Below are 14,466 nucleotides of genomic sequence, written 5' to 3'. Positions count from 1 at the left end.
CAATCAGGGAAGGTGCCAAACTTCTTTATTGCCCACAAGCTTTAGGGATAGCTTTTAACTTTTTAGTTCCCTTTAATTTTCAGGGAAGGCTATAAACCCTTCAGTCTGGACTCTGGAAGGATCAAAGAAATTGGGGAGAACTGGGGGTGAGTGAGACATTTTGGGGAGGACTACATGGGCTGGGACTGGGGATGACGACTCATCTTCAACTGCTTCAGGTTGAGGGGGGCAGTAGATCTCTTGGGGTGTCCCACTCACACCTGTGGAAGTTGGATGTTCAGGGCTGATCTTCAGTGGCCGTGAAGAATTCAGTGACTCGCTGAGCAGTGAAGGCGTGTATTCTGACCAGGAGGAATTCAGTGAGGCATCTGAGTATGCAAGGACCGGAAGGGAGGGTGAGCATCATCAGGGGAATAAAGCACATGTCAGAGACAGGATAGGTTTAACTTGAAGGGAGTAGAGCTGTGGGATTTCTTAACTTATAGCAACAGCTATCTTAGTTGGTCACAGAGGGATATCAGGCCACAGGTAGAGAAATAATATTATTGGCCATTAAGAAGGCTAATACAATCCAACATGTTATTGGCTCTGGATTGGTAACATTTACCTCTCCACAATCATTGTAGTCTATAATCGAAGTCTTAGTCACACAGGTGTGGCTTTTGGGAGTTTTATATTTTAGTTTTCCATTTGTCAAAATTTATTTTGCACTTTGTGTACATAGTAGGCTATTATCCCTCATCAATCTTATGAGCATGCACATGCAGGAAGGCAGCTCTTCAGGAGAGTGATAGTTATCAGAGCCATTAGGAAAGAAATGCCTAGATCATGTTAAATCTGTTAGCCATTATGATCTGGTTATTATCCATGTATGAGGGGTTTTTTTTTTGCATGTGACATGACATTTACAGTGACATGGACATTATATTTAAGGTAGAAAAAAATAATAATATAGGAATTGGGTAAGGAAGAAAGAGTTGTTAGCTTGGATGGGAGGTTAATGGGAATTTGTGGAAATATAAACAGTTTAGGTAAGATAGAAAGTACAAGAGATTAGTATTAAAGGAATATTTTAAATATTTTAAATAATTTTAAATTTAAATATGACAGAAATTAAGAAGTTAACTAATTCTGAAATTTAGGTTTAAAGGGTTTTCTTGTGTGTTAAGTCTTTAATATAGAAGGCTGATGGTCTTTACTTGGCCCAAAGATCAAAAAGTCTTATCTTTAGGAGAACTAATGAAAGTATGCTAGGCTGAAAGGCTAAATCTTTGATTAGTTTTGATAATTTTTCTTGGTAGTTGTTTATAAACATGATGAAATATATTTTATATAATTAGGCTCAGTATTATATATTAGAATAAGTTTACAGCAAATAAATAAAGTTCTTACCCAATAGGAAAACATGAGTATAACATTTAAGAAACCTATTGTTGTAAACAAGTGTCTTATGTAACAAAATAAAAATTCAGTGTTTTTTTTTTTTTTTTTTTTTTTTTTGGTTTTTCAAGGTGTAGGGTCTTGCTCTAGCCCAGGCCAACCTGAAATTCACTATGTAGTCTCAGGGTGGCCTTGAACTCACGGTGATCCTCCTACCTCTGCCTGCCAAGTGCTAGGATTAAAGGCATGAACCACCACGCCTGGCTAGTTTTGATTTTTTATGTCACATTCGGATAGAGTTTAAAAAATAAACAAAACTAGTTAAAATATCTTGATTTTGTTAACTTTGGTATTGGTATAGGAAACCAAAGGTTACAGAACTGGCACCAGAAATGGAGTGGAGAATGAGTCTATTTTTACATCAGGATGAGTCCAGGGGAATCCCTTCCAAAACCTGAGAAAATGATTAACTAGTAGAGAGATATCTGTGGCTGTGTTGTGGAGTTAAGAAACATAGGAATTTTAGTGCTGGTCAGAAGCTGTAATACAAACTATGTCCTTGAAACAGTACAAAAACTACAGTTTCAGTACAAAAGACTATGTAGTATGGAATATAATTACCATGAAAGTTTATTATAGTACAAGACATGACTTCGTGCCAGAGACCTTTAACATTTTATCATAATATGAGGTATGAAATTATAAATATTACCTTATTATAGAGAATTATTTGAACAATGTAAACAATTAAGGCAAGAGAAATACAGAGAAACAGTTTTTAGAAGGTAGGCACATCTTATTCTTTAAATATGTAATAGTTATAAATACAGGCAGAACATGTCAAAGAAGACAGCATAAAGTTTTGGCATTTGCATTTGGTAACATCTTTGATTAGATACCTGTGTGGGTACCAGTTACCCCATAAACTGGAAGCACAGCAGCAGCAGGTAAGATCATTTTCCTAGAGCAGGGAACATGCCTTAAGTATCAATATATCTATAAGCAATGAACTTAAGAAACAAGAAATGACAGCCGGGCGTGGTGGCGCACGCCTTGAATCCCAGCACTCGGGAGGCAGAGGTAGGAGGATCGACGTGAGTTCAAGGCCTCCCTGAGACTACAGAGTTAATTCCAGGTCAGCCTGGACCAGAGTGAGACCCTACCTCGAAAAACCAAAACAAAAAACAAAAAGGAAACAAGAAACGAAACAATTATTTAAGTAAAACCTTGACTGAGACTGAGTAAACATATCTTAGGAATAACGCTAAATTTGGTCATTGTTGAGCTAAATTAGTCTGATTTTAACATACATTAGAGACATTATAGTAGACATAAAGTGATTTTTTTTTCATCAGTTACCTTTAATCATTGGACCATTTTTTTTAAATATTTTATTTATTTATTTGAGAGAGAGAGAGAGAGAGAGAGAGAGAGAGACAGAAATAGGAAGGTAGACAGAGAGAATGGGCACGCCAGGGCTTCCAGCCACTGCAAACAAAATCCAGAGTGTGGGGCTGGAGAGATGGCTTAGCGGTTAAGCGCTTGCCTGTGAAGCCTAAGGACCCTGGTTCGAGGCTCGGTTCCCCAGGTCCCACGTTAGCCAGATGCACAAGGGGGTGCACGCGTCTGGAGTTCGTTTGCAGAGGCTGGAGGCCCTGGCGCGCCCATTCTCTCTCTCTCCCTCTATCTGTCTTTCTGTGTCTGTCGCTCTCAAATAAATAAATAAATAATTAAAAAAAAAAAAATCCAGAGTGTGCACCCCCTTCTGCATCTGGCTAACGTGGACCCAGGGGAATCGAGCCTCCAACCGGTGTCTTCACAGGCAAGCACTTAACCGCTAAGCCATCTCTCCAGCCCATTGAGCCACTTTTCAAATTTAATATAAGGCAATATTTACAAATGGTAGAATATATAAGTCTAGACAAACTATATTAACATTGTTTGTATATTGCAGGCTTTTCTAAGACGGAAGTAGTTTCCTCAGTTTTACTAAGAACAAGGTTACAATGACTGAATCACCTTTTATAGATTTAGACAATAATTTCAGTGATAATCACCCAGTAAAACACCATGAACAAGACAGGAACCATCTCAAAGTTATAGTTTTTTGTTTGTTTTTCTGATTTTTAGATATGATAATCTTATTATAGTAAGAGGTTGACAAATAGAGGAACATAGTAAACTTGGTTGAGAACTCTAAAGCAAGTCCTTTACAACCATTATCATGACCAGATTAATATCAATGAGTTAAATTTTAAGTTTACCACCTGAATACCATAGCATCTTGTTTCCAGCCAGGGTCATTCTTTGTTAGTCTGATATAAACCCTAGGTTAATAGTCATTTTATATATCTCAAGGAGTCTGTAATCTGATCAAGTACTTTAGGATTTAATCAATTTTATCTTTAACCTTCTGTTTAAGCTTACTCATATGTTTTTTTTGTTTGTTTGTTTTTGAAGTAAGGTCTCATTCTGGCCCAGAAATTAACTATGTAGTCTCAGGGTGGCCTTGAACTCCCATAATCTGCCTACAGACCCTGCCTCCAAAGTGCTGGGATTAAAGGTGTGTGCCACCACGCCCGGCTTCTTACTCATATCTTTATCTACATACTTTTACCTTACAATCTATGTAACCACTTTGTAACAATCTTTTTCATCAAATATTTACCAACATTTAAAGTTTTCTATCCATTTATCTTCCTTAGTCAGCTCATCTCATAACTATCAACAAAAATTTTCTTACCCTAAGACTTAAAAAAAAAATTATTGTTTCTTTTAATTTATTTGAGAGCAACACAGAGAGAAAGAGACAGAGACAGAGACAAAGACAGAGAATGGGCATGCCAGGTCCTCCAGCCACTGCAAACGAACTCCAGATGTGTGTGCCCCCTTGTGCATCTGGCTAACGTGGGTCCTGGGAAATTGAGTCTCAAACTGAGGTCCTTAGGCTTCACAGGCAAGCACTTAATCGCTAAGCCATCTTTCCAGCCCACCCTAAGACTTTTAATATGACCATTTCAGTTTTTGTTTTTTCTAACTTCTGCTTATATGGGTTTTTTAATGGTTAATTATAACTAGACTGTCTGTATTCTGATTGTCTTTCCATTTCCCTGGGTCAACAGTCCTCCTAGGCTCCCTTCTTTTTTTTTAATATTTAGAGTTCAGTTATATTAATTTTATATTTTTGATTTTTATGTTTTATGTTTTTTATTGTTTTTTAGGTTTAACTAAACAAAGAAACTAATTAAAAATGAATCTTGATTTTATTAAACATTTAGATTTTTTTCCAATAGTTTTAACATTAGGAAATATAGGTATAGCTCAATTTAACTTTGATTTGAGACATGACAATATAAAAAAAATTATCAACTTATTTCAAAGAGTAAAGTCTGAACTATATGAACAATTAAGGTGAGAAAAAAATATGAAGAATAAAAACTTAAGCTAACCCATTTTATTATAGGCAACCCAAACCTTTTTCAGTTTAAGTCTCATAACCTTTTCATTCATATATATAGGTTTTTTTGAGGTAGGGTCTCACACTAGTCCAGGCTGACCTGGAGCTCACTATGTAGTCTCAGGGTAGCCTTGAACTCATGGTGATCCTCCTACCTCTGCCTCCTGAGTGCTGGGATTAAAGGCATGCACCACCGCACCTGGCTCTTCTCATATATTTTTATATCCTTTTAATAATATACCTTATGATTTTTTACCTTATAAATGTTTTTTTCTGATCCAAAAATACATTTCTTTCTGTAGAAGCAAGATTAAAATTTGGTATACAAATATGTCTATTATTGTAGTAAGCATAAACAAGCATGTTGTCAAAAACATAGTGGTTAATTATTTTAAATATATAGTAAGCCTGGTTTTAATAATTTAACATCATCTTAAAATATATGAGCATCAGAACATTGAATGACAATAAGCATTGGAACAATTAATAATCATAAATTTAGTCATATATAAGGACAGATTACATGAAACATAGAACACATAATATGACATGGCTGGCCAACATTAGACATGACAACATGAAACATGGAGACATCCTTTTAAGATTTATTTATTGGAGAGCGACAGACAAAGAGGCAGATCGAGAGAGAGAGAGGGGGAGGGAGGGAGGGAGAGAGAATGGGCGCGCCAGGGTCTCCAGCCACTGCAAATGAACTCCAGACACGTGCGCCCTCTTGTGCATCTGGTTAATGTGGGTCCTGGGGAATCAAGCCTCAAACCGAGGTCCTTAAGCTTCACAGGCAAGCGCTTAACCACTAAGCCATCTCTCCAGCCCAAGATTTTAGTTATATTTTAAATTGGTGAGGAGTTAATCTTAACAGGGCAACAGCCAGTGGTTTGAATTTTAAGTTGATACTTTGTGTGTGTGTGTCTTGTAATTAAAAGAAGGGGAAGGGCCAGAGGGATGGCTTAGCAGTTAGGGCATTTGCCTGCAAAGCCAAAGGACCCATGTTAGCCAGATGCACAAGGGGGCACACACATCTGGAGTTTGTTTGAGGTGGCTGGAGGCCCTGGCACACCCATTTCTCTCTCTCTCTCTCCTTCTCTCTCTCTCTCCCTCTTTCTCTGTCAAATAAATAAATATAAATACTCAAAAGAAGGGGGAAAGGGAAAAGAAAGGAAACACCCTAGAAGCTGTTTAGTGATTTTAACTTTTAGCAAGGAGAGAAAAATTAGATATCTATATGTGGAAGATGTTAAAGAGGCCCAGTAAAGACAGGGATTTTTTTGGTTTTTGTTTTTTGGGGTTTTTTTTGATTTTTCAAGGTAGGGTCTCACTCTGGTCCAGGCTGACCTGGAATTAACTCTGTAGTCTCAGGGTGGCCTTGAACTCATGGCAATCCTCCTACCTCTGCCTCCCAAGTGCTGGGATTAAAGGCGTGCGCCACCACACCTGGCAGTTTGTTTTTTTTTTTAAAGGGTAGAGTTTGTATTTGATTTAGTGAGACGGCTTGAATTTGGAGTGACACACCCTGGAAAGTCACAGCCAGGTGGCAGAACTGTGTGTGAGCGGTAGTTTTAGAAGGGCAGGATTGTAGAGGGCTTTGGTGACTGAGGAGAATTTGGTCTGTAGAACAAGAAGTCCAAAGGGAAGGGTGGGAACAGGGGACAAAGAGGCCCAGAAAGTAAGGAACCCCAGACCACTTGCTATATCTTCTGAGGAAGTGATCAAAATCAATAAGAATATTAAAATCAAAAGCACCAAATTTAGGCCAGCTGTAGCCGTTATCTAAGGAATATTGTGGCCAAATTTAAATAGAGAGTCAGAGTAATTTGGCAGGAAGGAGTTCAGAAAGTTTGAGCTCTTTTAAATTAGCCTTGAGACATGTCAATGGAGTGTTTTTTGGAACAGATAATTTAGAGCCCATTTTGGAGGACAAGGAGTAGAGTGGCCAATCCCGCCACCAGGGATGTCTCCCAGGCTTAGGGAGGGCAAACGAAACCCAAGATTTAGGAGGGAGCATCCCCACACTCATAAGGCTTGGGGTGACCAGTGGAACAACACGTGGAAGGCTCCTGGAGTCTCTGATCATCCACAGACCGAAAAGTGAGACACTCCTGGAGTTTCTAAGGTCTGGGATGGGGCACCTCTGCCACAGACCGAGAATGAATACCTTGTCCTGAAGTTGTAATTTGATGAAGGTGTGGTTGCAGCGGATCACATGGCGAGAGACCTCTAGTCCAGAGCTCAAGAGTCCAGTGGGAGAGGGTGAACAGAAGAAAAGGAAGAAGCCCCCAGGTATCAAGCGGGAAAGACTGGAGGTTTCAGGTCACAGGTGGCTGTTTATTTCAGAGAAGTGAGCACAGTGAGTTTTTCTTCCTGAGAGAGTGAAACACTGGCGGGGAAGTGGAGAGAAAGAGAGAGGAAGAGGGGGGCATGCAGCCTGAAAGCCCCAGAGGAGTATCCGAGTCCCAGCACCAGAAATGTAAGGAAAGTGTAAGAGAAAAGCAAAAGAGAACAGTCGACTTGGTCTCTACAGAGAGACTGTTTATTAGAGAAAACAGCGAGGGGCCTCAGCTTTCCCGCGGGATGGGGGCAGAAGAACTGGGCCAGGCTGCGGTGTAAGCTTATAAGGAGGATCCTAAGAAAAACAGACTGGACCAGGTGCCGTTGATAAGAAAATTGTAGCTGTTGTGTCCTTGTTCAGAACAGGCTTCTTCAGCCAGGAATGTCTAAGGGAGGACACTCAGATGGTCTCTGGTCCTCCAAGGCCATCTACGCTGAGGGGAGTACATCAGTCAGGGAAGGGGCCAAACTTCTTCATTGCCCACAAGCTTTAGGGATAGTTATTAACTCTTTACTTCCCTTTAATTTTCAAGGAAGGCTATTACCCCTTCAGCCTTAAAAGACAACTTATCAGAGAATTGAGTCTTCCCATTCCTGGAGCAACCTCAGAGTCCACAAGTGGATGAATGCACAAACAAAAGATGGTGAACACATTCACCATTGAAAAGAAATGAAATTCTATCACACACAACAACATAGCAAAGCTCAAGGGCATTGTGTTAAATGAAATAAGAGAATCCCAAAGGGGCACATCCTATGTGGTTCTACTCATAGGAGGTCCCTAATGTCACCAAACTGACAGAGACAGCAATGGAGAATGACGGGGACCAGGGGCTGGGAGAAGGGTTGGAGTTAGGACTCATTGGCAACAGTTTCAGCTGGGAAAGAAGAGAAAGTTCTGGAGTTGGTAGTAGAGACAGTTGCACACCCACGTAAACATACTTATCAAATTAATAAGCTACGCTCTTAAAAGTAGGTAAAATGGGGTGAGAAGATGGCTCAGTGGAGTGGATAAAAACACTTACTGCACAAGCACAAGGTCCCCAAAAAAGCCTGATGCGCTGTGAGTTCAATCCCTCTGCACCCATGTAAATAAACATCTAGGCATGGCACATGCATCTGGAATCCCAGTCTGGTAAGGAGCAGAGATTGAAAATTTTCTGGGGCTCAATGGTCAGTCAGTCTGATGGAAAGTGGCAACTCTGGGTTCAGTGAGAGACTCTGTCTCAAGGAAACAATAGAATAAGTAATAGAGGAATACACCCAGTATTCTATGGCCTGCATACACATATCTGCGCGTCCTTGTGCACATACCGCAGCATCTATATACACAGGAGTCTATACCACACACACTGCACCACGCACACAAATATGCAAAACAAAAATAGGTAAAGATGTAAATGGTATGTGGTATATATTTTACCAGAAATTTAAAGTGTGTGAGCAAACCCTTGAGAAATTTTGTATGACCCCTGAAGCCATGGAAAACCAACCCCAGGCAACCAGGTGTCATGTGGCCTGTCTCTGGCCTGTGTCATAGGAGGGACGGGCACAGCAGGGCTGGTGGAAGCCAGAGGCCTGAGAAGTTTTCCAGGAATGCAGCCCTCACACAGGGAGAAGGGGAGCTCATGGGACACCCTAGACATGGTGTGGTTCAGCTTGCTCCTGTCAACCAGGGTGCCACATGGTCCTCTCCTAAGGCAAGTGTCTCAGGTCAGGAGACTGCTTTGGGATGAATAAGAAACTCTTTCTTCCCCTACATACCCTTAACCCAGAGAAGCTTTGTGGTGTCTGAGGCCTGCTACCCCCTGTGGGTCACCCTAGGGAAGGTCAGTCCCCCTGCCTTCAGGCCACCTCCCTTCCCAACCCCTGCTTGGCAGGCCCACCAGGCCCCTTCACAGTCTGCTGTGTTCTTTATTGTGGGACTGCCAGGAAAAAAGAAAAACAAAAGTCTATTTCTAACATTACCAAGATATTTCCTGTTTTTCCTACTTTCAGATCAGAAGAGGTTGCTATGGATCCTTTTCCCACTTGGGATCGGGATCGGGATCGGGATCATCTATTTCCGAAGAAAAATAATGACCTGGGTACAAGATCTCAGGACTGTTATACGAGACAAACTGTGGAAGTCAGTGAGCAGAACTAGTGACACCGGAGCTACAGGCAGGTCCTGGGGAGCTTGGGGTTATGTGATACCCCCAAGAAAATGCTTTGCGCTTCATTTTGTCGTATTAGGGCTGTTTTCTTTCTCTGTTCTGCATAGGCTTGAGTGGTTCTTGAGAGAATGCTAAACTCACAGGGAGAAATTCCTTCACTCCCTCCTACTGCTTCAGCTGTAACCTTTGGTGACTGGAGACAACAAACACTCTCTTACAGAGGCAGCACCTGGAATCCACATGGAGATGAATTCCTATAATCCCAGCACTCCTGAAGCTGAGGGGAACAGATTATTGAGTTCTAGCCAACCTACACTGCAGAGTGAGACTATGTCTTAAAGAAGAAAAAGAAGGGCTGGAGAGATGGCTTAGCAGTTAAGGCACTTGCCCAGAAAAATCAAAAGACCTTGGTTTGATTCCTCAGGACCCACGTAAACCAGATGCACAAGGGGATGCATGCATCTGGAGTTCGTTTGCAGTGGCTGGAAGACCTGGCATGCCCATTCTTTCTTTCTCTCTCTCTCTCTCTCTTTCTTTCTCTCTCTCTCTCTCTCATAAATAAAAATAAAACATTTGGGCTGGAAAGATGGCTTAGTGGTTAAGCACTTGCCTGTGAAGCCCAAGGACCCCAGTTCGAGGCTCGGTTCCCCAGGTCCCATGTTAGCCAGATGCACAAGGGGGCACACGTGTCTGGAGTTCGTTTGCAGTGCCCATTCTCTCTCTCTCCCTCTATCTGTCTTTCTCTCTGTGTCTGTCGCTCTCAAATAAATAAATAAATAATTTAAACAAAAACTGCTAATATCATTAAAAAAAATTTAAAATTAAAAAATAAAACATTTTAAAAATATTTATTTATTTATTTTTATATTCAATCATTTTTATTAAGCTACACCATCACAAAGTGTACAGGATGGACGGACCATGTTAATGACTAGATCAACAGTACCTAATGATTATGATGCACACACAGCACTCAAGTCACTTTTGCATCCATCTTTTACCTAATTCTAACCACCTGCAAGTAGGTATGACATTTTGAAAAAATATACATGAAAAAAATTCAAGAATGAAGTGACTTGTTCCTAACATCAATTATTATACCTTTTTTATTTTGTTATGTATCAAATTTAAATGAACTGATGTCACATAGAGGCAATAAATAATTGAAAATAAAAATATTTATTTTTTAAAAAATAAAAAAAAGGAAAAGCCAGGCATGGTGGTACACATCTTTAATCCCAGTACTTGAGAGGCAGAGGTAGGAGATTTGCCATGATTTCAAGGCCACTCTGAGGCTAGTGAGTGAATTCCAGGTTAGCCTGGGCTAGAGCGAGACCCTACCTTGAAAAACGAGAAAAGAAAAAAAAAATGGGAAGGAAAGGGAAGCTGGGCATGGTGGTGTACACCTTTAATTTCAGCACTAGTATGCAGAGGTAAGAGGATTGCTGGGAGTTCAAGGCCAGCCTGAGACTACATAGTGAATTCCAGGTAAGCCTAGGGCTATAGTGAGACCCAACCTAAAAAAAAAAAAAAAAAAGAAAGACAGAAAGGAAGGAAGGAAGGAAGAAAAAGGCTTAGCCAGCAGTAGACTCCGCAGGGTCCACAGCTGATCAGCCAGGTGAGATGTACCTACTAGTGCACTAGTGGCATGTCTGTTATGAGGATTATCAACTACTCTCTGATTAGATTTCAGACACATTCCACAGCATGGAATTCATGCCTGATACTGAAAACCTAGTCATAAGTTTTGCACTGCAGTTTGTTTTTTGGAAGTAGTCACTGGATGATTTGAATGCCTGTATGGAGGCCCAGTGGAGCCATAAGTAGTCACTGGATGATTTGAATGCCTGTATGGAGGCCCAGTGGAGCCATAAGTAGTCACTGGATGATTTGAATGCCTGTATGGAGGCCCAGTGGAGCCATAAGTAGTCACTGGATGATTTGAATGCCTGTATGGAGGCCCAGTGGAGCCATAAGTAGTCACTGGATGATTTGAATGCCTATATGGAGGCCCAGTGGAGCCATAAGGATAAACCATGGGTTGCAGTGCAGACGCCAGGAAATGCCAGTGGGATGGCTGCCAAGGAGAGCTGCTGGCTCAGGATGGATTGTTCCCTTGTCTGTGAGTAGCGGACTTGAAATCCCAGAGACTTTGTCACTAGTTGGAAAGGTTGGACTTAGAGCTACAGAATTCAATTATTTTTTTTCCTTTTTGTTTTAGATCTTGCATTGGCTCAATATTTTCTTGCTAAACTCAGTGTTATCTTTGGAATGTGAAATATATACTTTGTACCATTATGTATTTGGTTTCACAGCTCCAAGCCAAGAGACCTTAGACTGTGGGGATGTTTGAACAGTGTTGGGATTAATTTTTTTAAATTGGGGGAATTTTAAAGTTGGACTGAATGCATTTCATTTTACATCATGAATGTTCACTAGTTGATGGGGGCCAGGGTTGGAATGTGGTGGTTTGAATTAGGTTCCCCCTAGTGTGTTTCTAATACTTGGTCCCTACATGATAGCAATTTGGGAGGTACAGCCTTGTTGGGGAAGGTGTGTCTTGGGGGACAGGCCTATAGGTATTATAGCCAGCTTCACCTTTGCTAGAACCTGGCTCACTCTCTTGTTGCTGTTTTTCACCTGGTATGGCAAGAAGTGATGTCCAGAAGAGATTGAGTAAAGGAAAGGTGGAGGGAGGGCTAATCAAAATCTAAGAAGATGCAAATAAATCATATGGAATCCTCTGGTTTCAGACAATGGAACACTCAGGAGTCATAGATCGTTGTTAGAAAATTTTCAGTGCCAGGGATGGGATATCTCCAGTGAGTTGTTGGCCAGGGAGGTCCCTGATGCCCCTAAAACATTACAGGCCATTGCTGAGGCCCTTGGTTTCCCACCAGGAATAGATGGTAAGACCCTATTGCTGAAGACTCCACATACTTGGGCTGCAAGGCCACTGAGAAATCCTGCTGGAACTGAGCTGATAACCTCCTCCATATGGACCAGCTGACAGAAAGCTGGAAGAAGCCATTCTACATGTAGTTCAATGGGAGAAAGAGATACCACCAGTGAAGATACTCAACAGTGGACACTGCAAGCCTTATAATTGGCCAGCCAGGCCAAATGAGCCAATGGGTGCAATAGTGGCACATCTGTCATGGTGGAAACCAACTGCCATCCAATTGGACTGGAGGCCTGCTTCATGGGAGGGAAAACATTCCTGATACTGAAAACGTAAAACAGGGGTAGTCATGAGCCCTAGGGTGTAACATCTGCTGATGTCTGGAAAAATGTATATACTATGTGTTGCAGTCCAGTTCACATTGCTGGTAGAAATCACCCAACCAAGAGCAGCTTCTGGGAAAAAGAGGTTTATTTTGGCTGACAGGCTCGAGGGGAAGCTCCTCGATGGCAGGGGAAAACGATGTCATGAGCAGAAGGTGGACATCACCCCCTGGCCAACATAAGGTGGGACACAGCAACAGGAGGTTGTGCCAAACACTGGCAAGGGGAAACTGGCTATAAAGCCCATAAGCCTGCCCCCAACAATACACTCCCTCCAGGAGGCATTAATTCCCAAATATCCATCAGCTGGGAACCTAGCATTCAGAACACCTAAGTTTATGGGGGACACCTGAATCAGACCACCACTTTCCACCCCTGGCCCCCATAAACTGATATCCATACATGATGTAAAATACAACACATTCAGTCTGACTTTAAAAGTCCCCATAGTTTTTATCAATTCCAATGATGTTCATACATCCCCATAGTTCAAGATATTTTAACTGAGCCATAATACCAAAAAATAACCTCAAAAACCCCATAATGGCACAGAATAAATATTCACACTGCAAAAGATGGCATTGGGCATAGCAAAGAAACATTGAACCAATACAAGATTTAAAACAACCAGGGCAAACATCAAACTCTGTAGCTTCAAGTCCAGCAACTCTAGCCAGTGACAAATCTCCAAGTCCGATAATTCTAACCAGCAACAAGTCCCTGGCATTCCAATTCCGCCCCTCCAGCTAGGCTACTCACAGTCCTGGGAAACTTCATCGGGGCCGGCAGCTCCTTGGCAGCCATCTCATGGTCCCAGCATCTCCACTGGGTCTCCACTGCAAGCCACAGTTCATCTTCATGGCCCCATGGGGTCTCTATGCAGGCAACCAGCAAACCCACTTCACACTGCCCATGGCCATTTCCAAAACACAAGACCGTGTTGCAAACTCAATGACCCTCTTTCCAGCATTTCTTATACTCCACAATACCAGGTAGGGTGCCAATTTGTTAATCCAGGGGGGAATAAAGCAGACTTTGAAGAACAGGACACTCCTTGAGCACCCAGGCCCCTTCAAAAGAGTCTACATTCTTCTTGTTGCCCCAGCACAGGTCAGCTAGCCCAGTCTCAAAGGTTGTAATCTCTCAGTTGCAGCTGAGTGGGCAACAGTTCACCCAAAAATTTTTCTTTCTGTGCCATATCCCTCTGTACACACCAGTTCATTTCTACGCAAAGCAACCCTGCACAACTTCTCAGGACATGGGCATAAGAGCAAGCTTCTCACACAAACTGCTAGCCCAGTCCAAGCAAAGCTCTTTCTCACCCTCATAAGCCAAACCTCACAGTCCATAGTTCTTACTGCATTCAGGTCTTGCAGCTCATACCAGAATAGTCCATCCAGCTGTACTTACAGCACTGCAAGGCATCTCTTAGGCCAAGGTTTCAACTCCTTCCACATTCCTCTTGAAAATCAGCTCCAAAAGGCCAAAGCCACATAGTCAGGTGTGTAGCAGCAACCTCACTCCAAGTACCATTTTACTGTTGCAGTCTGGTTCACATTGCTGGTAGAAATCACCCAACCAAGAGCAGTTTCTGGGAAAAAGAGGTTTATTTTGGCTTACAGGCTCGAGGGGAAGCTCCTCGATGGCAGGGGAAACGATGGCATGAGCAGAGGGTGGACATCACCCCCTGGCCAACATAAGGTGGGACACAGCAACAGGAGGGTACGCCAAACACTGGCATGGGGAAACTGGCTATAAAGCCCATAAGCCCGCCCCCAACAATACACTCCCTCCAGGAGGCATTAATTCCCAAATATCCATCAGCTGGGAACCTAGCATTCA

At 41.9% G+C, this 14,466-nt stretch overlaps 1 protein-coding gene across 2 annotated transcripts in view; it reads left to right on the top strand.

Annotated features, from left to right (window-relative positions):
- Positions 1–9,786, top strand: part of LOC101600711 (tumor necrosis factor receptor superfamily member 23-like) — a 61,795-nt gene extending 52,009 nt beyond the window's left edge. The window contains exons 6-7 of one of the 2 annotated variants that reach the window (XM_045137689.1): positions 9,182–9,346; positions 9,560–9,786. In XM_045137689.1, coding sequence (XP_044993624.1) covers positions 9,182–9,346; positions 9,560–9,678 — 284 coding nt within the window. In that variant the 3' untranslated portion in view covers positions 9,679–9,786. Of the gene's footprint in view, positions 1–9,181 lie in introns of both variants that reach the window. The other variant, XM_045137681.1, reaches the window with a different exon arrangement.
- The last annotated feature ends 4,680 nt before the right edge of the window (positions 9,787–14,466 follow it).

This window comes from Jaculus jaculus, chromosome 1 (genome assembly GCF_020740685.1).
Source record: "Jaculus jaculus isolate mJacJac1 chromosome 1, mJacJac1.mat.Y.cur, whole genome shotgun sequence".
Taxonomy (NCBI): Eukaryota; Metazoa; Chordata; class Mammalia; order Rodentia; family Dipodidae; genus Jaculus; species Jaculus jaculus.
This window is presented reverse-complemented; position numbering and strand designations above follow the sequence as displayed.